Below are 23,085 nucleotides of genomic sequence, written 5' to 3' on the forward strand. Positions count from 1 at the left end.
TCTTCTTGGCTTCAGCTTTGTCATGCGCTTGTTTCTTGGCGCATTTCTTCTGGTGAAGAGGGATCCCTCGAGTAGTAAACTCCTTGTCGCAGTACTCGCAAACAGAGGCTGTTTTTGCAACTTTGGGTGGTGGTGCCTTTTGCTCTTGGTCCTTAGCGACTGCTTTCTCTTTGCGTTTGCCCTGCTTTGCCATGGCTGCGCGAGATTGATATATGATCCAAGAAAACTATCTGAGGTAACTTTCCATCAAAAATGTACTTCGAGGTACAGTAGTATGGTACAGTCCATGTATTAATACTATTGATTTATTAATCTAATATTAATACTAGTACCGTACTTGTACTGTACATGTACAAAAGTACTAATCGTGGCGCGCAAACGTTTGCGGGCCAAATTGTCAAACGACGACGTGCATGCGCGCAATCCAGTTTGCGAGCCCACCTGCAAAGGTCCATAGTTGTCGCATGATCAATTTGCTGCAATGGCTTAGCTCATTTTTCAATTTGCACCAGGCCCAACACATCTGAGTCGGGCACAGACGCAATCGACTGGCGAGAAGGACAATTCACAAGATGGAGGACAAGGTGGCTGCTCACTTTGGCTCCGACACGCTGACTTCGAACAAAGCCATGATGGCTCACGGCCCCAACGCGCTGCACAGCTTCATAGCCGACAAGTTCGAGGCCGCAATGGGACGAGAACTACCGCAGATGGAAGTACGCTACCAAAACTTGAGCGTCACAGCCAACGTGACAGTGACGGGTAAGATCACGGCCGAGTCGGAGCTGCCGACGGTATTCAACTCCATCAAGCGCAGTCTCGCCAAGTTCGCGTGGAACAAGCGCGTGGTGCAGAAGGAGATCATCAAGAACGTCAGCGGTGTATTCAAACCGGGCACCATCACTCTGTTGCTGGGCCAACCGGGCTCAGGCAAGACATCTTTGATGCGTGTACTTGCCGGTCAATTCCCTAAAAGCGGGAATGTCGAGATCGAGGGGGATGTGTCGTACAATGGTGTGTCTCGAGAGGAGATCACAAAGCTGCTCTCTCAATTCTTGACACAATTCGACAAGCATTTTCCCAAACTCACAGTACGAGAGACGTTGGAGTTCGCCTATGCAGTCTGCGGTGGCGGCATGCCGAAGCATACGGAGAAGATGCTGAGTAATGGTACACCAGAGCAAAACGCGGAGGCTCTAGAGACAGCTACGAAGTACTTCGAAAACTACCCAGACCTGGTCATTGAGCAACTCGGTCTGCATATTTGCCAGGACACAATCATTGGCAGTGGCATGCTGCGTGGTGTATCAGGTGGTGAACGTAAGCGCGTGACTACGGGTGAGATGGAGTTTGGTATGAAATACATGACGCTCATGGACGAGATCAGTACTGGTCTGGACAGTGCGGCGACCTTCAATATCATCACGACGCAGCGAAGTATCGCCAAATGCCTCCACAAGACGATCGTGATAGCGTTACTGCAACCTGCACCGGAAGTGTTCAACCTCTTCGACAACGTCATGGTGTTAAATCAAGGCGAAATCGTCTACCACGGTCCTCGAAACCACGCTGTGTCCTACTTTGAGACCCTAGGGTTAAAGTGTCCACCTCGTCGTGATGCTGCTGACTTTTTGCTGGATTTGGGCACGACCATGCAGAAGAAGTATCAGGTTGAGTTGCCGATGGGGATGACTCAACCCCCTCGTCTAGCTAGCGAGTTCTCGGACTATTGGCGTCAGTCTCCGCTGTACGCTGACTTGATCGGGGCGATCAACGCTCCTCACGACCCCGAGCGCTTGAAGGATGTCGAAGAACACATGAAACATATGCCGGAGTTCCGTCAAAGTTTCTAGGAGAGCACCAAGACCGTCACGGCGCGTCAGTGGAGACTTACGAAGCGCAACACTTCGTTCATTTACGTCCGAGCGTTGATGGTGGTGGTCATGGGTCTCATCTACGGTAGTACCTTCTACCAGACCGACCCGAAGGACGCACAGATGACCATCGGGGTTCTGTTCCAGGCGACGATCTTCATGAGTCTCGGCAACGGGACATTTTCTACAAACATCGCTCGGCTAATTTCTACCGATCGGCGTCGTTTGCCATCGCGAACTCATTGGCGTTGATCCCTCAAGCTATTGGCGAGAGCATCGTCTTCGGGTCACTGGTGTACTGGATGGCGGGACTTGTTCCACACGCTTGACACTTCGTCATCTTCCTGATCATTATGATGCTCACGAACCTCGTATACGCCGCCTGGTTCTTCTGTCTGACTACTATTTGTCCCGGGTTCAACATTGCTAAGCCCATGTCCACGTTCACTATCGTCATTTTTAACCTTTTCGGAGGCTTCGTGATGGCCAAGAACGTCATGCCGGATTGGTTGATCTGGGCTTACTACCTCGTTCCGGACTCCTGGTCGCTGCGTGCGCTGTGTGTGAACCAGTATCGATCCAAGACATTCGACGTGTGTGTGTACGATGGAGTGGACTACTGTTCGCAGTACAATTTGACAATGGGCGGGTATTTCCTGCAACAGTTCGCTGTGCCTTCGAACCATAACTGGGTGTGGACAGGTATCATCTACATGATTGGCCTCTACATTTTCCTCATGGCAACGGGTGCCTTTATCCTCGAATACAAGCGATACGATGGTCCTGCTAACGTGTCTCTCAAGCCAAAAGAAGACAGTAGCAGCAATGTTACCAAAGATACAAGTGACTACGTGCTGACCACAACTCCCAAGAACTCTGGCAATAAGGTCTTCCGGCGCAGGTAAAACGACGCTGATGGATGTGATTGCGGGTCGGAAGACTGGTGGCAAGATCACGGGCAAGATTTTACTCAATGGATACGAAGCGAACGAGAGAACCTGGTTCAGCAAAGCCACTGACACCCTTGAGGAGCTCGAGAGATTCCTTCGGGTTGCCTGGTTTCGGAACAAAGTAGTGCAAGTCCTGGAAGGCGATCGTCACGGGAGAGAACAGCTTCTCACGTCGTGGCACATCAAGCACAGTATCGTGCATCGATCCAGACGACGAGTGGACTATCTGGAAGCCATCCCCGGTACGTCGCCATGTCCGAAGGAACAGAACCCTGCGTCTTGGATGCTGGAGGTGATCGGTGCCGGTGTGAGCAACAGTTCCAGTAACACAACGGACTTTGTGAAATGTTTCAAAGAGAGTGAGGAGAAGCGCCTTCTGGACGCGCAACTGGATCGACCTGGTTTGACTCGTCCCAGTCCTGATCTCCCGGAGATGATGTTCAACAAGAAACGAGCTGCCAGCTCGATGACTCAAATGCGCTTCCTACTCAAGCGTTTTAACGACCGCTACTGGCGTACACCGACGTACAACATCACTCGATTCGCGATCTCTCTTGGTCTCGGCGTCTTGTTCGCTGTCGTGTTCGCCAACAAATCGTACCAGACGTATCAAGAGATCAACGCCGGTATCGCGATGGTGTTCATGACGTCCATGTTCAACGGTGTCATCTCGTTCACAGGCACTCTCCCCATCTCCTTCGCAGAACGGGGGGCGTACTACCGTGAGCGCGCATCACAGACCTACAACTGTCTGTGGTACTTTGTGGGGTCCACAATTGCTGAAATCCCGTACGTCTTCGTCAGCTCAGCACTGTTCACGCTTATTTTCTACCCTTCGGTTGGCTTCAGGAACGTGGCGTCGGGCTTCATGTTCTGGATTGCGAACGCACTTTTCGTCCTCATGCAGACATATCTGGGTCAGCTTTTCATCTACGCGATGCCCACTGTGGAGGTCGCTGCTATCCTGGGAGTGCTGTACAACTCAATCTGTCTCACTTTCGCGGGCTTTAACCCACCAGCTGCAAGTATCCCTCGTGGTTATCACTGGTTGTACCTCATCACACCGCAAAAATACTCGATGAGGTTGCTGAACGCGCTGGTGTTTACAGACTGCCCTGAGCTTCCGACGTGGAACGATGCAACTGGTGAATACGAAGGTGGCAGTGGTCTACTGGCCTGCCACGAACTGACCAACGCGCCAAGTTCACTCGGCCACACGACGGTGAAGGAGTATGTGGAGACGAACTTTGAGTACAAACACGCGCAGATCTGGAGCAACTTTGGATACATCTTTGTATTCATCGGGGTGTATCGACTGCTGGCTCTACTGGCTCTGCGCTTCGTCAACCACCAGAAGAGATAGACTTCGCCATCGTGATGTGAATATAAAAACCTGACATGTCAGATTTTGTTGATTTTCCAATGATTCATTGTCACGTCCAAGGAATATTTGTGAGCTCGTAGTGAGTTTCGAATGGAAAACAACGCGATCAATTTCATCCTGAACAGACAGCACGGTTGGACTAAGTGCACCCGAAGGCACTTTGGCAAAACGTCGGCGATGGTCCGACCAGCGCCTGGATTCTGTCGACTTGTGGAGACCACCGTGGGTGCACTTCTGACTCGAAAAGAATTCAGCGTCGCTGCCTCTTTTGTCTTCGCCACCTCCTTCACCCCCATGGCAACTACCAGCTTACGACGATGGGATAGTCCTAGGACAGCCACTCCAACTCGATTGTGCTCGCTATATGTGACTGCATGTGAGCAGCAACCACTCAAACCCCTTCAACTTTTCATCAATTTGTTTGTTACATCAGTTTGTTACATGTACAATTCGATCAATGACCAATTTTGTCTTGTTCTCAGTATGGTTTTCAATTTGCGACACAAAAAGTTGACACAGAACCTAAACCGGTTCATTCACTTTTCATTCTCTAAAACCTGTGCGCAACATCTCATCACTGCAGTGCGATGCTGTCCACGGGGGCCTCGACGCTGCAGCTCACGCGTCAATGCACGTGCGCGGCCGAGACCGAGTCTGACTCGGACAATGAGAGTGAAGTCGGCGGTCTCGCGGAGCCAGTACGCACCATGTCGTCCCCCGCCACATTCGCAGCGTCTCAAACCGATGCAACAAACACGAACGAGGCCACTTCTGGAAGCAATTCGGTACCATTCGTGCCTCCAGCTACATGGGCCAAGTCCATGTCACTACTGGAGCTCACAAAGACTGCACACGACCCACTGAAGGCGTCGCAGGCGCTGCACAACGGCGAGGCGCTACGTCATGCGCCGTCCCTGGACAACGTCTTCTGCAGCTGCTACGACGTCGATACAGTGCTCACCACCGTGCAGAGAAGAGAACGGGGACATTTCTCACCCGTCCAGAAGCTTCTACTCGAGCCAGAGTCCATCAAACAGGTATTCGGCTTTGCTACATCCTTCAGCGACCATTTAACTGAAAATGCAGAACCCCATCCAGATAAATATCGACAGGCGTATGTGGCCACAGAGATTATCCTCCGATTCTACTTAAAAGTCATGGCCTGGTACGGAGAACCGAAACAGGAGCCACACGAGTCGGAAAAGGACGCGAAACAACACGTAGAAACTCCGAAACAGCCTAGTGTCAAGCTGGAAGGCCTCGCTGTGTCCTCTACAGCCCCACCGACAAACTTACCGACCATAATGGACTTCAGAAGCAACGCGTCGACTAGAAAAATGGCCAGAATCCAACGCCTACGTGCGAGTATGCGGTTTGAGAGTTCGGGAAGCAGCATCTCGGACTTTAGTGTGTACGGAGAAGACGACCAAGAAGACCCTGCGACACGTGGATATTTGTTACGTCTCGAGGATTTAACTGCCAGCGAGTGGAAGCGCATTTTTGGAGGATTGTTCCGCTTTTTGTGGCCAATTACCGTCGCCGAGAATGCGGAGAATTCCATGGCAGATGAGTTGGAACTGGACGGCATTTTAGTGGCGAATATGTGTCGAATTACCAAGAATTTCGTCACTTTTCCAACTGTTCACAGGCTGATATGTGACGAGAACGAACAGGACGACAAAGAGTGGCTACTGTCACGTCTTGCAGTGCACGTGTACAACCCAGATGTTACGGCATTGTTACATGGGTTGATCCACCTCTCTATCCGTCGCGGATTCGCGTATTTCCCCATCATTCGATGCCTTGTACAGCGAATAGTGGAGCAGGTACCGACTCGACTCTCCAGGTCTCTGTCTTCGGTCTCTTCCACGTCGACAGTGTCGTCCACATCGTCTCAATCACCACGATCATCTTTCGGAGGGTCCCCAGCTATGTCGCCGTCTTCTTTCTTCGCGTCCAAGACGCCGCCGCTGTCTCCGTCTTTGTTCAGTACCAACACGACGTCTACAGTTCACGGGAGGATCAGTGGCTGTGCTGAGATCCTGACGAAGATCTTGAAAGACGAGTTCCCGAATACTTTCCGGTATTTTATCCAGACCAGGATTCAGCTGTCGTCGTTCGAGAGCGTCGAGGCCTTCGAAAAGGAGCTCTTCCCACCGAGAATGGCCCCGCATGACCCTCCCATGCATCACAAACTTAAGTGTGCGGTTATAGCCGCGTTGACCGAGAACAGCACGATTCTAGCTCGACTGGCGGAACTTGGGATGGCAGAACTTCGGTTTCTGGACGCACACCACACGAACGGGACGTGTATCCCTCGAGTCCTGATAGTTGACGTCTTACGACATGCAATTGAGTTCTCTCGCTTCGATTCCGACCAGCTGGACGTGTTCGTTGCGCCGGTTCATCTCGTTCTGGACACCATTTGCGCGTCGATCAACTACCATCAGCATTTGTCCACGATCTCGGAGTTTGCAGCTCGAGATTGCTTCAGTGACAGCGACTCGGATGACGACAGTACTGGCACTGGCGACTTTGATGCACTGGTCGATAAAGAGAGTCCTCAGAAGGCCACGAAACGTGACGCGGCACCTGCACGGAGTACGTTGTATGGTGGGATATCGCCTCCTGCTCTCAGCTATTCGCCCAGATCGGGAAAGGCAGTGGTGAACCACCGACCATTGGCGTCTACTCTGCTTGTTGTGCATGTCGTGGAGCTGCTGGACGCTGTTATTCTCATGTCGAATGATCGCATCGACAGTCGCTTGACTCGACTGGACCTTGCCACGTCCTTGATGGACATTTTCGAGAAATTCCCGAAAGCCAGCATCCTGCACTGTCGACTAGTGAAATTGTACTTGAATCTACTGAACCGACCGTCTTCAAACGGACGAGTGAACAACCCGCTGCTGCGAAGTGTCTTCCGCTCGCCCGACTCGATTCTGGAGTTTATTACACACAAGTTAAACGCGAACAGTGCGACGCACATTTACGACGCGCATTTGGCGATCATTGGAGTGAAAATCGCCAAGATTTGCAGCTCGCCCACTCTCCAACAGGAACTGATCCGCCAATTCTGCAACAACGTCAAAGGTTGGAATGACTTCGCGGCGTCGCTTGTTGCTACGCATTATCAGCAAATGGATGCGCTGGACGATTCGCTTCTCGGACTGCAAGTTGTCGCTCGCAATGGGACGCCGAGGAAGCGAAACACTAGCGAAGACGACGCAGACACGGGCCTTGTGCTCGCTCGCCCGTCGTCTTCCGCTAGTGAATATCTGTCACGAGAGCTGGAGCCGTTTCGACGACTGCCAATGGAGAAAGAAGGCTTCGGATCGTCCCACAATCTGGCCAAAGGAAGCGAGGCGGTGCATCCCAGCGACATGTTCCAGAGCCGGTCACAGAGTAAATTTCCAGAGTCCATTATCGACATTCTGCAGTCCGACGAGGCCACGTCGTTCGATGTACAGGAAGACGATTTCTTCGTGAGTGGCTACGCGTACCAGAAGCGCTCCAAGTGGGCGAAAGTGCACTTGAAATTCGAGAAATCTACGTGTCAATTGACGTTAGAAGACGCAGCCAGCGCGACATCTGGATCGTCGAGTACTGACGTGTCCAAGGCCACGTCTCCGTCGATGCTGAAGCAATTCTTGATGGCGCATACCCAAACGTGGACATCGAGACCGAAGAAACTGGTCGTGTGCAACGCTAGGAAGTGGATCGCATTCGGTCGCAGCGTCAAGAAACGAGACCGAGGCGCTTTCGGCTTCCAAGTGGAAGTCTTTGACGGCCATCGCGAAGAGGACGAGACGTTAACTTTTGTCACCCGGTCCGATGCGACGAGAATGAAGTGGTTTGAAGTCATGCAGAGCGCTGTGAACAGGACGCGAATGTCGCGCAATAGCTTCAGCGATATCGACGAAGCTGCCAACACGACGTTGGTCGAGTGCGTGGCCAAGAGTCGAGGTGGCCCGTATCTGGTTATCCCCGATATTAACCTGTTGGGTCCAGTGACGTCTGCGAGTTTCTTCCTTAAGTCCGAAGTGCCGGAGGAGATGCCGTTCTGGGGGACATACCATGGAGACCAGGGCGTCATCAAGTACGCCTCGTTATTTAAACAGTGTCTGGATGTCGTCTCCGTCGAAGAGAAGAGTATCCAGGCAATTGGCTACTCGGTTATTGTCGAGTTTGACGCAACTTTCCGACGATCAGAAAGTGTCGCTGACTTGGACGACTCGGAGCCTCCTGCAGTCAAATGCGCTTGCACGGACACGTACCTCGTCAGTGGGAATCAGATCATTGGCTTGACCCGCACCATCGCGGACTCGGAGAAGTTGCTGCAGCTCCTCTGTGATGAGGAATAGAGAGACATTGGAAGTTATTTTGAAATCTAGTTTGTAATTTTTCACATGAAATTTCGAGTGAGCCACGCGATGATCTCGGGACGATCGAGTTGGCCGTCGCCACTGGTGTCGAGTTCTAGAAACACTTGTCGGATCTGTTTCGCAGACAACGCCATGCCCAAATCGCCACACAATCGTGCGAACGCGTCTTGGTCGATTTCCCCTGTGCCGTCGCGATCGATATCTTGGAAGAAGAGTTCAAATCGCTCTTCGTCCGTCTTGTCAACACCGTAGCGTCCTCCAAGCTCTTCGTATATGCGACTAAGGAAAGCTGGAGGCTCCCACGTTGAATCTCCTGTCATGCTATTCCAGAAGTACTGAAGCAGAAAATTATTAGTATTTCTACTAGACAGCGCATTCAAGAATACTTACCGTGTTGCCGTAGTCATCATCGTAAGGTTTCCAAGCTTCTCGTGCATCTGGCGCGGTGTCTTGTGGTCCGTCAGCGCTGGAGATTGTATTTTCAGTTCCAGAACCAAGAAACTTCGGTTTGTTCCAAGTTGCTTCGCCAGTCCGCGCATTGACGTAGTAAGTGTTTCCCGAGGTAGGATCGACCTTGATCTCGACAAGAGAGCGTAGGAAGTGGCGGAACTTGGTCCGTTCGATGCGAGCTCGATAGATGCGTTGGAGCTTCGTGGCCGCAGCTGCACGTTCGGGTCCCGTGGCGTTGCTGGCTGTACACTTGATCTGTTGGCGCCCAAGTTGGCCATTGGTATTTTCATGCATCTTCTTGAGTGTTGAATGCACCATAAACATTTCTGACTCAGTCATGTCGGCCATCCAACGGATAATGTGGTTGCTCCCTGTGCAAAATCTAACTGTAGATACTGTGGATTTGGATGATCGTCCTGATGAATCTGGTTTCACGTGGGTGATTTCAAACGAGTGTGCAATGTTGTACGGAAGAGTATTTTCAATCCTTGTGCCGTCGATATAACAGTACTTGAGGTGGGGCATCGAGTAGATTTCAGGGGGTAATTTTCCACGTAAGTTTGGGTTGTTTCTTAGCTTCAGCGTCGTGAGGAAGCGTAACTGGACAATTTCAGCAGGGAAAGACCCTGACAGTCCGTTGCCCGAGAGATCGACGGCCACGACATGGTTATGCTCCCACTTCACGCCGAATACCGACGGAAAGGCCGACTCCATCGTCGTTATCTTGGATGCCTCCATCAATGAGAGCTGTCGAGACTTTTACGATTTTGTCCCAACCCGTTTGTAGAGTCCACGTTGTACCTTTTCTTTCTTCGTTGGATAAAGGACCCCCCGTCTCACGAAATATTGACGCTAGGGTCAGAATTTCAAGCTGACTTTGCGATAGATGGCGAGCGGCTTCCTTGGACTTGTGGTGGCGAGCATTATCACGCCCGCCGGACATCGCGACTGACAGAGCGACGTGAGTTCAATAGCTGCGAAGTTAGTATTTTAGTATAAATAGAAACTATTTGCATTAGTTCAAAGTATTGATGTTGTTTTTAGCGAGGTTCTGGTGAATTTACACTGCAACAGACGACGTCAGGTTGTTGCTATTTTGGCCCGTACTAGCCTCGGCTTCCAGAGACAACTATATCGACCAAAACGCTGGAAATTACTACGACGAGGTCAAAGAACCAAACAATTGTCACGTATCAATACCTTTGCTTGTAGACGCTTTTGACGCCGTTCCAGCGCTCGCTGGAGACGTTGGGCATGGTCACCACTGAATCTTTCCAGTTGGTTCGCTCCTCGGAAGACATTTACAGCCAGATGAAGGTTCGTCGTCGTATTCGGCGTGGCTTGTGAAGCAGATTCATCAATGTACACAGCATCTTCTACGCCTCGGTACGAACAAAGCACCACAATCGGATTGTCCCCTCCTAAATCATCAACAAAATAACGTTAGTAGCCACCACGACGTTACACAAAATAACGTTATTTTACCATAAGAACAGAGTGCTGCCATATGCGCCGTAGGTGACCAACTCACATCCAACACAGGGTACTCGTGGAAGAAATGAGTACCCCAGACACCACGTTGTAGTTGCTGTCCATGCAAACTGGTAAACAACCGAGGAACGCCATCTTCCGACCCACTAATGACCAATTTGCCGTCCGGACTAAATGTGCTTTTCACCAGCAAAGATTCGCACGCCACACCGGCATAACTTTTGTTCAGCAGAAGATAAGACCGCAACTCGTACTGAAAAATGGCGTTTGGTTGTGTTTGAGCCAGCAGGTGAGCCTTTCGAGGGTGCAGCTCAAGCGAAGTGATACTCGTCTGGCCAGTTTGGATCGTCTTGATGCGTTCATAGCCGTCCAGGGTCGAAGCGTTTGCTGTGCGTCTCCATACTGAAATTTCACCTTTAGCATCTCCACAAAAGACTCGTCCGGACTTGGCCTCCACACAAATAGCCTGTACAGCAGCAGAGCTCACCTGGAGCATTCCGTATTCAGGTTGTCCATTCATTACGGAAGACTCTTTCCGGAAGCGCATACAGCCATCGGAAGCACCTGTAAGTACGATCTCTCCAGTACTTCCAGGAAGAAATATAGCGCTGTATACGAAGCTCGGAAAGTGGTGCCACTGATACACCAACGAGAGTAAAAGAGTGCGGTGAGACTCGGGACACTTCACTTCATTCTTGCATGGAAGATTCCATAGACGAACACTGCCGTCTGATGACGCTGAGAGGAGTCGATACTGTCCATTAGAAATGATACACCATTGTAACGAGTAGATCACTCCTCGATGGCCACGACCCACAGCGAAGAGCTCAGCAGATGTCATATGATACACTTGCACCACAAAATCTCCGAGTTCGGGACTCACACTAGCAGCTAGGAACCGTCCACAAGGACTAAAACTCACAGCAGAGCACCCTCTCTTCCCCGACGGAAGAGAATAAAGCACTCGTTGAGGAATTAAACACGGCTCGGACGCGTTCCTCTTACATGGCGCCATTAAATCGAACGAATCGCTTGAAATGGCTTCAGGAGCAGCCACTTGACTGCCAGTATCTGGTGCAGAGACCGCAGTTGGCGGTTCTTGGTTGTCTCCAGCTTCAATTTCTGCAGCTGTACTCAGCTCCTTATCCGTATTTTTGACTATTCTCCCGTTCGTCGTTTCTAAAGCCCCTGCTGGCGGGCCTGTGGCTCGTAGCTGCACATGTAGCGTGCTCGGTGCAGAGACACGGGAGCGCTTCTGGTACTGGAGAAACACAACTGGCACAGTTGGGTGGTTCTTTCTCCATCCCCACTGCAACTTGGCTTGATATTTGTCCATCCAGGTCATGACTTGGTACTCAAATAATCGCACTCGCAACCCACAAACGTCGACGATCGACTGCCTTTTCTTCTTCTCGTTAGCGTCTGGTATATCTGGAAGCACGAACGAGTTCATCGTTGGAGTTCCCTTATTGGTAATAGTGTGGAAAAAGCCCCATGCAATGCGTCGATAGTCCAGTCTAGAAGTCGGATTGAAAGCTTTCGGGTACTCGTCATCTTCGTCGTGTGTACTCACAGATTCAAAGCGTTTCCCTCTCCGGAAGCGAACTCCTTTCGACGGAGCTTTAACCTCTAGAATTTCAAATAATAACACTGTTCGGGTGTTTAGAAACGTCGGCATGTCGACAGAAATACTCAGCGCTTGTTGCCATTCGAAAGCATCTAAAATTGATAACAAAGTGAGTAATACTCAAAAGTTTCATAGCAACCGGTTACTTACTGCAGCTCGCGTTATTGTCCATCCAGAACTTGGCTTCGCTTGTCATCTGTGGCGGACACAACGCTCTCCCAGTGCATCTATCGACGATATGAACACGCACTTGTGGGTGGGAGTACGCTCCAAACGGTAACTCGTCCGAGTGCTCAATTGTCACTTCAAGGTGACGTTGCTTTGGAGAGGCTTTAAGTGCATCCATACGAGCTTTTGTGAGTTTAGTGAGCAGTGGGAGATGCATCTCGCTGATGGTTCCATTGAGTGAGCCAATGAAGCAGCTCGAGGGCTGACACGTCAAAGGACACGACGCTGGCGGCGCATCTTCGACAATTGTCGTGGTGGAGTTCCGACTGCGCCATGACAGGAAAGTGGAGCGACGAGCTGTCGACTGTGGGCTCGGCTCGTTTTGTTGCGTTTCAGCTTGATTCTTGCCGTTGCTTTCGTCTTCTTCAGCTCGCTGAGGCGGAGGTTGACTCGACTTTCCGCTTTGACTGCTAGGATGTGGCTGTGTCTCTTCTGTGGATTTCAGCAGAGATTCGGCCTCAGGACTCTGCGGTTGCTCGGCTCGAAGACTGTCTCGTCGATGTTGTCTCATGAGTGACTTTCGCGGTCGTGATTTCTTCTTTCTAGTCCCCAGTCCGTCCGTAGAACTCTCGAGCTTTAACGCTTTCTTCCCCATCGTGCAATGACCTTCAGTGGCGTGTTCTCAAGACACCAGACACTAATAGTTGGTGGAAGCGAAGCGTCGGGGGGTTGCATGTCACGGCATGAGATGCTGTCAACGGCACTCAACTGAGAGAAAATCAAGACTCACAGATGATCTTGTGCCAATGTTTTCTAGTAACTCAGTACCCTTCGGAGCACAGAAACACACCTGATATCGAACGGAATGTCCGTTGTCTCGAGCTCAAATGTTTAAGTAATATCTCGTATTACGAGGAAATCTATAGGCTAAAAATCTAATGCGGAGGAGACGCCTGACACAACGATGAATAGCGCTGTGGAGACGTCACCACAAAGTCCACCTGCACAAGTAAAAAATAACATAAATTAGTACACGTCTCTCACAAACTATCCAAGCTAAAAAACACCATACCATCTCATGTACCATCGGTATCCGCTCACTGTCGAGTCCTTCGTTTATAAAAAACTGTTTCGCTTCCAACGCACGTTCAACGACAGTCTCTCTGTACGCCAAACTGTGCAAAACGTCAGCACAAAAGCTAGCAAACTTGTATCACCACTCGACACTTACTCCAGAGCAGGTGCAAACCCCGTTCTCTTGCATGAAAGCGCACCAAACACGTAGCGATATACTCGCAGTAGCAGCTTAATGTTGTTTCTAGACACGCCAGCACGACGTAGCCCGACCAGATTCAGTCCAGCAAGCTTCGCACGGTTCCCAACAACCAACCCGAACGGCAGAACGTCTCCATCCACGGCACTCTGACCTCCCACCATCGCCAACGGACCCACACTCACATGCTGCTTGATGCCAACTTGTCCGCCAATAACTGCGCAATCTCCAATCGACACGTGGCCAGCAAGGCACACGTTATTCGAGACCACAACTCGTCGACCCACCTGCGAGTCGTGAGCCACGTGCGCTCCACACAGCAGCCAGCAATCGTCTCCTACGGATGTCGGGGCCTGCGAGTACGACGTGCTACCGTGCACTGTAACATGCTCCCGGATGACGCAATTACTGCCAATAGTCAGCGTCCAGTCTTCGTACTCGTCCTTATCGAATAATTGATGTTTTTTATCCTGCGGTTCTCCTCCCAAGCTCGCAAACGGGTGAATCTCAGTGCCGCTCCCGACTCGCGTCTTGCCGTCGATCACCACGTGACTCTGAAGCCGAACATCAGCCTCTAGCACCACATCTAGCAATAATTTTACAGTAATATCAGTTAAATATAACAATAACATACGAAAGGTAAAGTTACGGACCTGGTCCGATGACGGAATATGGTCCGACGAGGACGTTAGGCCCCAGCTCTGCGTTCGGGTGGACCACAGCCGTCGCGTGGACCTCAGCAGCGCGTTCGATAGCAGTTGCCTGGTACTCATGTAGACGACGCGAAAGTTCGAGTCGGCGTCCTGCAGGTCGCTCGTCCTGCTGAGTGGCATGGGCGATCAACTCCTCGAGAGCCTCGGCAGATGCCGACGACTGTGAAAGAAACACGGATAAACAAACAGTTAGAATCGGGTCCTTGGCGTGCGAATGTGCAAGTACGTTATACAGCATATAATGGTGCAGACGTACAAGCGCTCGAGCTGACGATGGCGGAACGCACAGGAGCCGACTGCGACCGATTGCCCGCATTATACTGGCCGGTGAGGTGGTCAACACATATTGTGAATTCCAGACCAAATTTGCCGTTTTGGTCCTATTTAAAGTGGATACTGAATTTCACTCGAATACACAATTCCTGTTATTTTCAAACGGCCCAGATCGTACTTAAGTGGTCTCAGCTCGTACCTAAGTGGATTCTTTCGCAAGGCCTCGGAAAGTTTATCCTGTATTAGACACGATAAGGAAATAGACTTATAATTAGTATTGAGGTTTACAAACATTCTGTCAGCTAGGGGAAGGTGTTGTAAAGACTGACATTTAAAAACATGCCAGCGTCGCGAAAGGGTTAAATGTTTGCTTTAAAAACGACTGGTATGATTTGTGTCAATATGAAATGAGCTTCAACCGTTCTTTTTAAATTTCAGACTTTGTTTCGATAATGAATTCATGATTATTGTTATTCACAAGTACAGGAGTAAATTAATTTCCATCGAGTTTTATTTTTTTTCTTTGGAAATTCAGAGTGACCCTCTATACAATGAGGGTCTTAAATATTTTTTATTTAGCCGTTTTCGAGAAAAGCGACTTTGAAAAAGTTGCCCCGGACTTGCTGAAGAATTTTCAAATATTTTTATTGGCCGGCTTAATAAAAAAATTCAAGAGGGATCGATTGGTGCCTCAATTTTCTGTCCTTAAATTTGCTACTGAAGCTTTGGATTTTCAAAAATCGAATGTATATTTTGGGTTGAAACATTTTGGCAACTCGTACTCGTGTTCCCTCTGAAGTAGGCACTAATTACTCCATTTCTTTGCGAGGGCGTTTCTTGGTGCGCGACACAGCCTTCCCGTCAACAACCTTACTATAATACTAGCCTGGACAGGTCCCTGGTCATCTCGTGCATCCGTTTGTATGGCCTTCCCGGTAGTCTCAGTCACTCCGGCAGTGCTGCGGCGGCGGCAGCTTCGCGCTTTCTCTTCTTCTTTTTGGACGCAGCCTGACGATCTTTCTGAATCTGCTTTGTAACCTCATCGTACGGCGGGTCGTACAATGGGTCATTTTGGAACTTCTCAGGAACAAATAGGCGGACCTTTTTGAAGAAGGTCTGGATCTTCTCGGAATTCGGAGAAGGGTTTGGCAAAAGTTCTATGTGCGTTGTTAGTAGGACGTGTACGCGGGTAGTGTCCGTAGTGATGTTGTCGTACTCGCGGCGAAGATCCTGGACCACTACAGGCGAGTCCGGACTCTTACGGGATGCTCTTCTTTTTCTCCCCGCTTATCATTTGCGATAGCGAACTGTCGCGGTTTTCCTCTAATCGGGGTCGTGAGTATCTTGGGCCGACGTAGGAGGTAGTAGTATTAGCGACACTACTGTGATAGTAATGTAAAAGTTGATATATTCTTGTGTTTCTTGTTAGAAGGAAATCCACGACTGACTTCCTCGTTTCACCTCGCTAAGAGTTTTTAGAGCTTCTTGCCTTTTGTCAGATCCCTCGTGCGTGGCGGTCCAGCTCCAATTCCCGCCACGACCAGCTGCTCCACGACTTCACACTTGGAACGTCACTGTCTTGGCCGCAGGTCCCGCTTGCTTGGACGTGGTCCGGAGAGTCTGGAGTGAGTAGACCTTCTGCAGGCAGTCAGCCAGCATCGTTAATCCACCGTCTAACTGTACACCGTGCCAATTCTCCCCGACTGACGCTCGGTGACCTCGCCGAGCCACATCGCCCGGAGCCTGTCGCACGGTGTCTCCCACAGTCAGATCTGGAACGTTCCCACGTGACGTTCCACTTGCATTAGGACTCTCGTTCCTTACTCCAGACGACGTTCCTTCGGCCTGCATGCCTCGCAGTCGTTCCACGCTAGCTCGCTCTCTTTCCTCACGACGCTCTATACGACCAGCCAGTCCTTCCCACTTGCGTCTCGCCGCCTTATCATTGTGGTCCATAGCGCTCGGCCGGAGCCCTTCGTAATACCGCACCACGTAACTGTAGCAACCGACAACTAACACAGCCAAGTTCCAGTAGCAACAGCCAATTTCAAACTCCAGGTAGACGTCCACGATCAACACAACCAGCGTCACTCCCATCCAGCCACACAGTATTCCCTCGATGCTCTCGTACACCAGGCGGGGCAGGTAGATTAGGATAGACAGTAGTAATGATGTCAGCAAGTAGCTTCCCACGATAAAATCTCCAACTCGATCCACAACGGCTACCACAGCTTCGCTGGTGGCACGAGCGTACCGGCAGGACGTTCCCCATAGCAAAAGACTCGCCTCTGGAACGTACAGGCAGCACGAATGGTGGAACGCCTCACACCACTTAAGGCACATTCGACCGGTAATCCCAAAGCGGGATTCGTAGTCCTGTAGCACCGCGATAGGAACCAAGAACAGTAGCTTTACTAGCGCGCACGCGTACTCCGGAGGTGGCACAGCTGCGGCATGGGCGTTTCGAGCCGCCACCAAGTAGCGATCGCAGCAAGTGTACCAGAAAAAGTAGATGGCACGTACGTTCTCGATCGTTCCGTCGAGGAACGCCCACGACACGTTCCGCAGAGGCGTCATTGCAATCCAGATCACTATCCCCATCACAGCGCTGCCGACGACCCTCATCTCGTCCGCCACTTCGAAGTCCATCGTCCAGTTCGCCTGTTCCGCCCATTCCGCTAACGCTCCCCACATCGTCATCAATTTCCAAGTGACATCGTCACAACAGCAGATCCTCCAGACCGTTAGCCGTTAGGAAGGTTCTTCACCCGAAACCTTGTCCGCCCAGGTCACCAAGCATCATTGCGTCCCTCAGTCGACGCCACGTCCCAACTGTCAAAACTTCTCGCGTGCCCCTTGGCAGCCATCAAGTGAAAACTTCCTGTTTTCGGATTTCTCTCATTTCACAATCCGCTCTTCACCATGTCCACACGACTTACCGCCGCCGAGCTGAGGCGCTTCCGGGCGTTCTTCAACGCCGCACTTGACCATGAGGAGCAGGGCACCCCTGGGGACACTGCGCGGGCCTTCGAGCAGCAGTTCTGGACCGAGCTGCGCGCGCGCCTGGGCGCCAACAGCATGTCGTCGGGTCTCCAGTCCTTGGACCAGCTCGCCGAGGACATCATGAACGGTCAGACCGACGCTTCGCTCCAAGGAACCGTCGTGGCCCTCCCCGCGCCGGTAGATTTTGCTCCCTCTTCAGGATCTGCTACGGCGTCGACAACGTCGTCGAGCAAGCAGTCGAAGTCGCCCTCCAAGAAGACACCCAAGTCGCCTAAGTCGCCCGCGCGAGGCAAGCGTAAGTCCAGCGGTGACGACTCTACTTCCAAGTCGTCCACTAAGAAGGCTCACGTCGCCAGCAAGCCCAAGAAGGCGCACGTTCCATCAAACGAGTTCGGCCATCTTCTCGACGTGAGTCGCTCTGCTCCTGCTCCCGTTCGTCGGGCGATTGCTGCCATCTTGGCGAAGGCAGAGGCCCTTGGTAAGAAGCCCTGGCGCCTTGCGTACCCTTGGACCGGACGTCCCATGTGGTACGATCCAATCAAGTTCAGTCAGGTGTACCGCGCACACTGGCGTTTCTGGATGACCCATCGCCGTGCTTTCTGGGAGTGGGCCCTACACGCTCCTCTTGCCACGGCAGCGGCCATGACTCAGCGTCGTAAGCTGAAGATGCGCGCCGTCCAAGCTCGCTGGCCCTTCACCAGTATTTGCATAGAGACATGGGGCTTTTATGCCTTCCTCGAGATGTTGGAGAAGCGCCCTGAGATGTATTGGCTCGGGGGCCAACCCGGCAGAGCCACACGCGATGGCCGTCCCTACAACGGACCCATTGCCGAGGACCTAGCGACCCTGAAGCAGAAGGACAAGGAACGCTACGACGCCACGCTCGAGAACGCGCTGGACCCGTCGAATATCGACACTTACGGGTACCCCAGCATGCGCTCCTTGTTCGAGTCTACGGAAGCACTGAATCCGGATGCAGACGAGAAGAGCCGGCTCTCCCTTGCTGCCTTAGCACGAATTCGCCGCGACACTATGTCAAGCACGAAGCCCAACGTGACTTGGGCTGGTGAGAAGAACGAGGAACCGTGGCAGACGCTCGTAAACAACCACGCCGTCAAGTTGGCTCAAGACGACATTATGGCCCAGATCACCGCAGGAACGTACGAAGTTCCAACTGTCCGTCCACCGTCCGGTACGGAACGTCGCCGCGACGAGTGGTCCGAGTTCGAAGATGAAGGCGAGGACGAAGAGAAGGAAGCTGCGGCCGACGGCGAAGACGCTTCAGGTAACGACGACGAGGAGTCCGAAGACGACGACGACGAAGACGAGCAGGAAGAGGAGGAATTCGTCGAGCACGAGGACGGCGACGAGGAAAGCGACAAGGACGAAGAGGAGGACGACCAGAAGAAGGCCGCCAAGTAGCACGTCTTTGCGATGTAGCCGTTCGTAGCTCTCGTTCCCTTTTAACCGTAACGTTCCGTCGTTTCTCGTTGTCGTGCCTTGTTCTTAACTCTCCGTTTCTATCGTCAACGAATCTCTCTTGAACACTTCTTCTTGTTCCCAACCGACGCATCCGAACTCCCTCGGACTCCAAACTACCGCTTCATAAACTTCCTCACTTTCCAGACTGATTGTTCACAAACTCCTTCACATCCCAAACTGATGCTTCACAAACTCCTTCACGTTCCAAACTGATGCTTCACAAACTCCTTCACGTTCCAAAACTGATGCTTCACAAACTCCTTTCGCGTTCCAAACTGACACACTCAGTCTTCGTATGCTCGTGACGTTCCCAAAATACCCAACTCCGTAAAACCCAAAGAACAACCCGTGGTCGTTCCAAAATAGAAAATATGTACACGTCACTCAGTGTTCTGAGACTCAGCGAGTTCCAAACACTCTCGTGCAGTCCCACAACTGCACACATTCTAACCGGCTCCCGTTGCCAGCTAGAACAACACCTCCGCATCGTCGACATCAGCATTGGCTTCGACCAATCTGACGTTCCGACGCAACTCCGGCAGACCTCTCTTCTTCCGATCTGCGTCCTCAAAGGCACGTATCATCGTTCCAAACTCCGGTGCCAACGCCGCTCGAGACAACCAGAACGTCTCATACGTGGCGGTGAGTACGAGATACTGCAACTCATGCTTTTCGACTCTCTTCGCGATCACGTCCACTATCGGCGACGACACTCCCGAGAACGCTGTTTCTTCTTCGCCAATTGAGAGACATTCCACAAAGCTCGTCGACGGCAGGTCCTCGACGTCCAATGGACCCGTACCGTCCTCATCCTCTTCTTCTTTGACTCTGTCAGGCTTCTCGTCTGCGTAGGGTCGACTCCAGCGTCCTTGAAAGCGCTTCAGACGGTTGACGTTTACCGTGACGACCTTGTTCGGGTGCGTCGGAATCGCGATCCTGTAGGCGTTCTCCCCGACTTGGCCAACAACACGGTAGGGACCGTGCCAGGAGAACGCCAGCTTCTTCGTCCTGCGTTCCCCCACTCGGGCTCTAAAGTACTGGTACACCCAGACAGCGTCTCCTTCTGCATATGTCACCTTCACTTGGTTGTCCAACCTCTGCTCGTGTCGATCCTGAGCCTTGAGTAGTTGTCGTTCCACAAGACGACGCGAGTCACGCAACGAGCGATACAATTTCCGGCGGTACGTCGCAACTTCGTTACTCTTCCAGTCCCTTCCTGTGTTCAGGAACGCTAAGTCGATAGGTAGTACCGGGTCACGTCCATACAGACTAAAGAACGGCGTGTCACCGAGGCCTTCGTGATATGCCGTTCGGTACGCAAATAGGACCCTTGGTAGGTACACGTCCCAATCCGTCTGCGTCTCGCTCACAAACATACGTAGCATGCCCATCAACGTTCCGTTGAAACGTTCCACCAGACCTTGTGTCTGCGGGTGGTACGCCGCTCCGAACAACTTCTTAATCCCCAACGTCTGATACAGTGACTTGGCCAGATTAGACGTGAAGTTGGAACCACGATCGCTTAGTAGACGTTCCGGTACTCCATGACGGCAGATAACACCCTCTATCATTGCGTTCACAAACGAGATCGTGTCCAACGAAGCGACCGCAAATGCCTCGACCCATCTTGTGAAGTAGTCCACAAACACCAGGATGTACTTGTTGCCACGAGGAGTGACGACCAATGGTCCAATTGCGTCGACTACTAGTAGCGAGAACCAGCCAGACAAGTCCTGAACTGGCATCCGTTGCATCAGTCCCGCTCTCTACGGTCTATGTCCCTTTCCTCCACTGCAGATAGAACATTCACGCACGTACTCTATCACGTCCTTCCTCCACCCATGCCAATACGCGTAAGTGAGCAGAGAAGATGTCGGCGTGACAATAGTGCAGGACCGTCTCAATGAACGGTAACGGGACAGTTGGAACGCACACAGTTCTGGCTGGACCGGCACGTGCTCCTAGATGTACGAGACGTGCCAGACCTCCGTTTCGAATCAAGTAGTGCGGAGACATCTTCAGCACACTCACTCTTAGTTGTGGATCAAGAGCCAAGGCTCCATCTTTCAGGAACGCCTTCAGCGCTCGCATCCAGGGCACACGTTCTTGTTCAGCCACGAACTTGTCATAGTCCAATCCAAACACGTCAATCGGTGATGAGTTCGCCTGTAGAGCTCTCCCTTGCGAGTCTTCTTCCTGCTCCGCTTGCGTGAGAGGCTCGACAACTACGGACGCATCCTCTGTCTGTTGGTTACTTCTTTCAGTCTCTCCGTTAGGATCCGTAGTCTCGGCAGGCTCCCCGACTGGGATTGGAGCGTCGGTGACGTTCCGACCCAGCGTTCCGTTTAAGGCTTGCGTTCCCGATTGAGTCTGCACTTCGTCCGAAATCGGCACTTGCACTCCAGGAGTCTCTTCCTCACTGTCGTTGAGAAGGTCCGCCATTCGGATGGCGCTAACAATACCAGCATCCGGTCGGTGATACAGTCTCGACAAACCATCCGCGTGTCCCATCGACGTTCCAGGCTTGTGGTATATCTTAAACCGTAGCTGCGACAGCTCCATGGCCCATCGTGCCAACTTGGCGTTTGACGTTCGTGTTGTCTCGCCAAAGATCCACGTGAGAGCTTGATGGTCCGTGTACAGATCAAATTCCGCGTGACTCAGATAACACCGGAACTTGTGCGTCGACCACACGATTCCCCAGCACTCAATTTCTGTCGTTCCACTTGTCTTGTGAACCCAGTTCCGTTGCGATCCAGCCAGCATCTTACTCGCGTACGCGATCGCCCTGTCTCTCTTGTCGACCTCTTGCATCAGACAAGCTCCCACCGCTAAGTGTGACGAATCTACATAGAGCTTAAACCTCTTCTTGAAGTCTGGATACACCAGTATCGGTGGTTTCACTAACGCTCGTTGTAGTTGTCGGAACGCGCCCTCACAGTCGTCGTTCCACCTGAAATCGACGTCCTTCTGCTTCAAGCGTTCCAGCGGCGCAGAGATCGCAGCGAATCCCGGTATGTAACGTCGAAAGTAGCTTGTCAGACCCAGGAATGCTCTAACCGTGTGCAAGTCATGCGGCCTCTCGATGTTCATCACCGCTTTTGCCTTCTCAGGGTTCGGTAGGATTCCAGTCGGAGTCACGATATGCCCTAGGAACGCCACTTGGTCACGTCCCCAATGGCACTTCTTCATTTTCAACTTGAACCCTGCCGCTCGGAAACGTTCCAGAACCTGTCGTACTCGAATCAAATGTGTCGGGAAGTCGTCACTGAAGACAACACAGTCGTCCAAGTAGACGAGGCACGTCCTCCACTTGAGATCAACGAGAACGTTCTCCATCAGACGCTCGAATGCAGGCACGGCGTTACACAAGCCAAACGGCATAACCAACCACTCGTAGAGGCCGAATTTGCTCGTGAAAGCCGTCTTCTTCACGCTGTCGAGATCCATTGGAACGTTCCAATATCCCGAAGCGATGTCCAAAGTGGAGAAAAGCTTCGCGTTCCCCAGAACGTCCAGGATGCCGTCGATCAAAGGCATTGGGTAACTGTCCTTCACGGTCACAGCGTTTAGTTTCCGACAATCGATGCAGAATCTTACGCCACCATCAGGCTTCCGTATCATCAGCACAGGACAGGCCCACGGGCTAGTCGACGGTCTGATAAGTCCGAGATCTAGGTACTCTTGAATCTCTGCTTCCATGACATCTCCTTCAGCCTTCGACACTCTGTACGGAGGCTGTTTAATAGGCGCGTGATCTCCGGTGTCGATGCTGAAACGTAGCAGGTCCGTCCTTCCAGGCTTCTTTGAAGTTTCGACGAATAAGTCTCTCAGGCCCTTCAACATCTTCTCGAAGAGACCCCTCTGTTCTGCTCCGAGTGACGAGTCTTCGAAGTCCACTTCGAAGTCGTCTTCCTCGCTGTCGTCCATGGCGGCACTCATCTCAGCCTCGATCGTTCCAGCTTCAGCCGGCACGTTCCCCTTCACCGTACTCAGCACTGCGCCTTACGTT

At 51.8% G+C, this 23,085-nt stretch overlaps 6 protein-coding genes across 6 annotated transcripts; 3 read left to right on the forward strand and 3 right to left on the reverse strand.

The window, feature by feature from the left end:
• Positions 1-629: 629 nt before the first annotated feature.
• Positions 630-2,126, forward strand: PITG_07116 (ATP-binding Cassette (ABC) Superfamily; the record flags this gene model as incomplete). The annotated part of the gene is made up of 3 exons (XM_002905032.1): positions 630-1,348; positions 1,403-1,805; positions 1,866-2,126. The coding sequence occupies 3 exons, from the start codon at positions 630-632 to the stop codon at positions 2,124-2,126; spliced, it is 1,383 nt and encodes a 460-aa protein (XP_002905078.1).
• Positions 2,127-2,227: 101 nt separating this feature from the next.
• On the forward strand, positions 2,228-4,187 carry PITG_07117 (ATP-binding Cassette (ABC) Superfamily; the record flags this gene model as incomplete). The annotated part of the gene is made up of 2 exons (XM_002905033.1): positions 2,228-2,775; positions 2,882-4,187. 2 exons carry the CDS (start codon positions 2,228-2,230, stop codon positions 4,185-4,187), a joined length of 1,854 nt encoding a protein of 617 aa, XP_002905079.1.
• A 649-nt stretch (positions 4,188-4,836) lies between these two features.
• Positions 4,837-8,572, forward strand: PITG_07118 (uncharacterized protein; the record flags this gene model as incomplete). Its single annotated transcript, XM_002905034.1, has 3 exons — positions 4,837-4,860; positions 4,973-5,373; positions 5,452-8,572. The coding sequence occupies 3 exons, from the start codon at positions 4,837-4,839 to the stop codon at positions 8,570-8,572; spliced, it is 3,546 nt and encodes a 1,181-aa protein (XP_002905080.1).
• Positions 8,573-8,872: 300 nt separating this feature from the next.
• On the reverse strand, positions 8,873-10,007 carry PITG_07119 (uncharacterized protein; the record flags this gene model as incomplete). Its single annotated transcript, XM_002905035.1, has 2 exons — positions 8,873-8,914; positions 8,984-10,007. 2 exons carry the CDS (start codon positions 9,779-9,781, stop codon positions 8,873-8,875), a joined length of 840 nt encoding a protein of 279 aa, XP_002905081.1.
• Positions 10,008-10,103: 96 nt separating this feature from the next.
• Positions 10,104-13,089, reverse strand: PITG_07120 (uncharacterized protein; the record flags this gene model as incomplete). The annotated part of the gene is made up of 5 exons (XM_002905036.1): positions 10,104-10,172; positions 10,244-10,464; positions 10,529-11,263; positions 11,540-12,163; positions 12,312-13,089. 5 exons carry the CDS (start codon positions 12,982-12,984, stop codon positions 10,104-10,106), a joined length of 2,322 nt encoding a protein of 773 aa, XP_002905082.1.
• Positions 13,090-13,264: 175 nt separating this feature from the next.
• PITG_07121 (acyl-[acyl-carrier-protein]-UDP-N-acetylglucosamine O-acyltransferase) lies at positions 13,265-14,553 on the reverse strand (the record flags this gene model as incomplete). The annotated part of the gene is made up of 4 exons (XM_002905037.1): positions 13,265-13,330; positions 13,402-13,492; positions 13,561-14,188; positions 14,256-14,553. 4 exons carry the CDS (start codon positions 14,551-14,553, stop codon positions 13,265-13,267), a joined length of 1,083 nt encoding a protein of 360 aa, XP_002905083.1.
• Between the last annotated feature and the right edge of the window lie 8,532 nt (positions 14,554-23,085).

Source organism: Phytophthora infestans, genomic scaffold, assembly GCF_000142945.1.
Source record: "Phytophthora infestans T30-4 supercont1.10 genomic scaffold, whole genome shotgun sequence".
NCBI classification, from domain to species: Eukaryota; Oomycota; class Peronosporomycetes; order Peronosporales; family Peronosporaceae; genus Phytophthora; species Phytophthora infestans.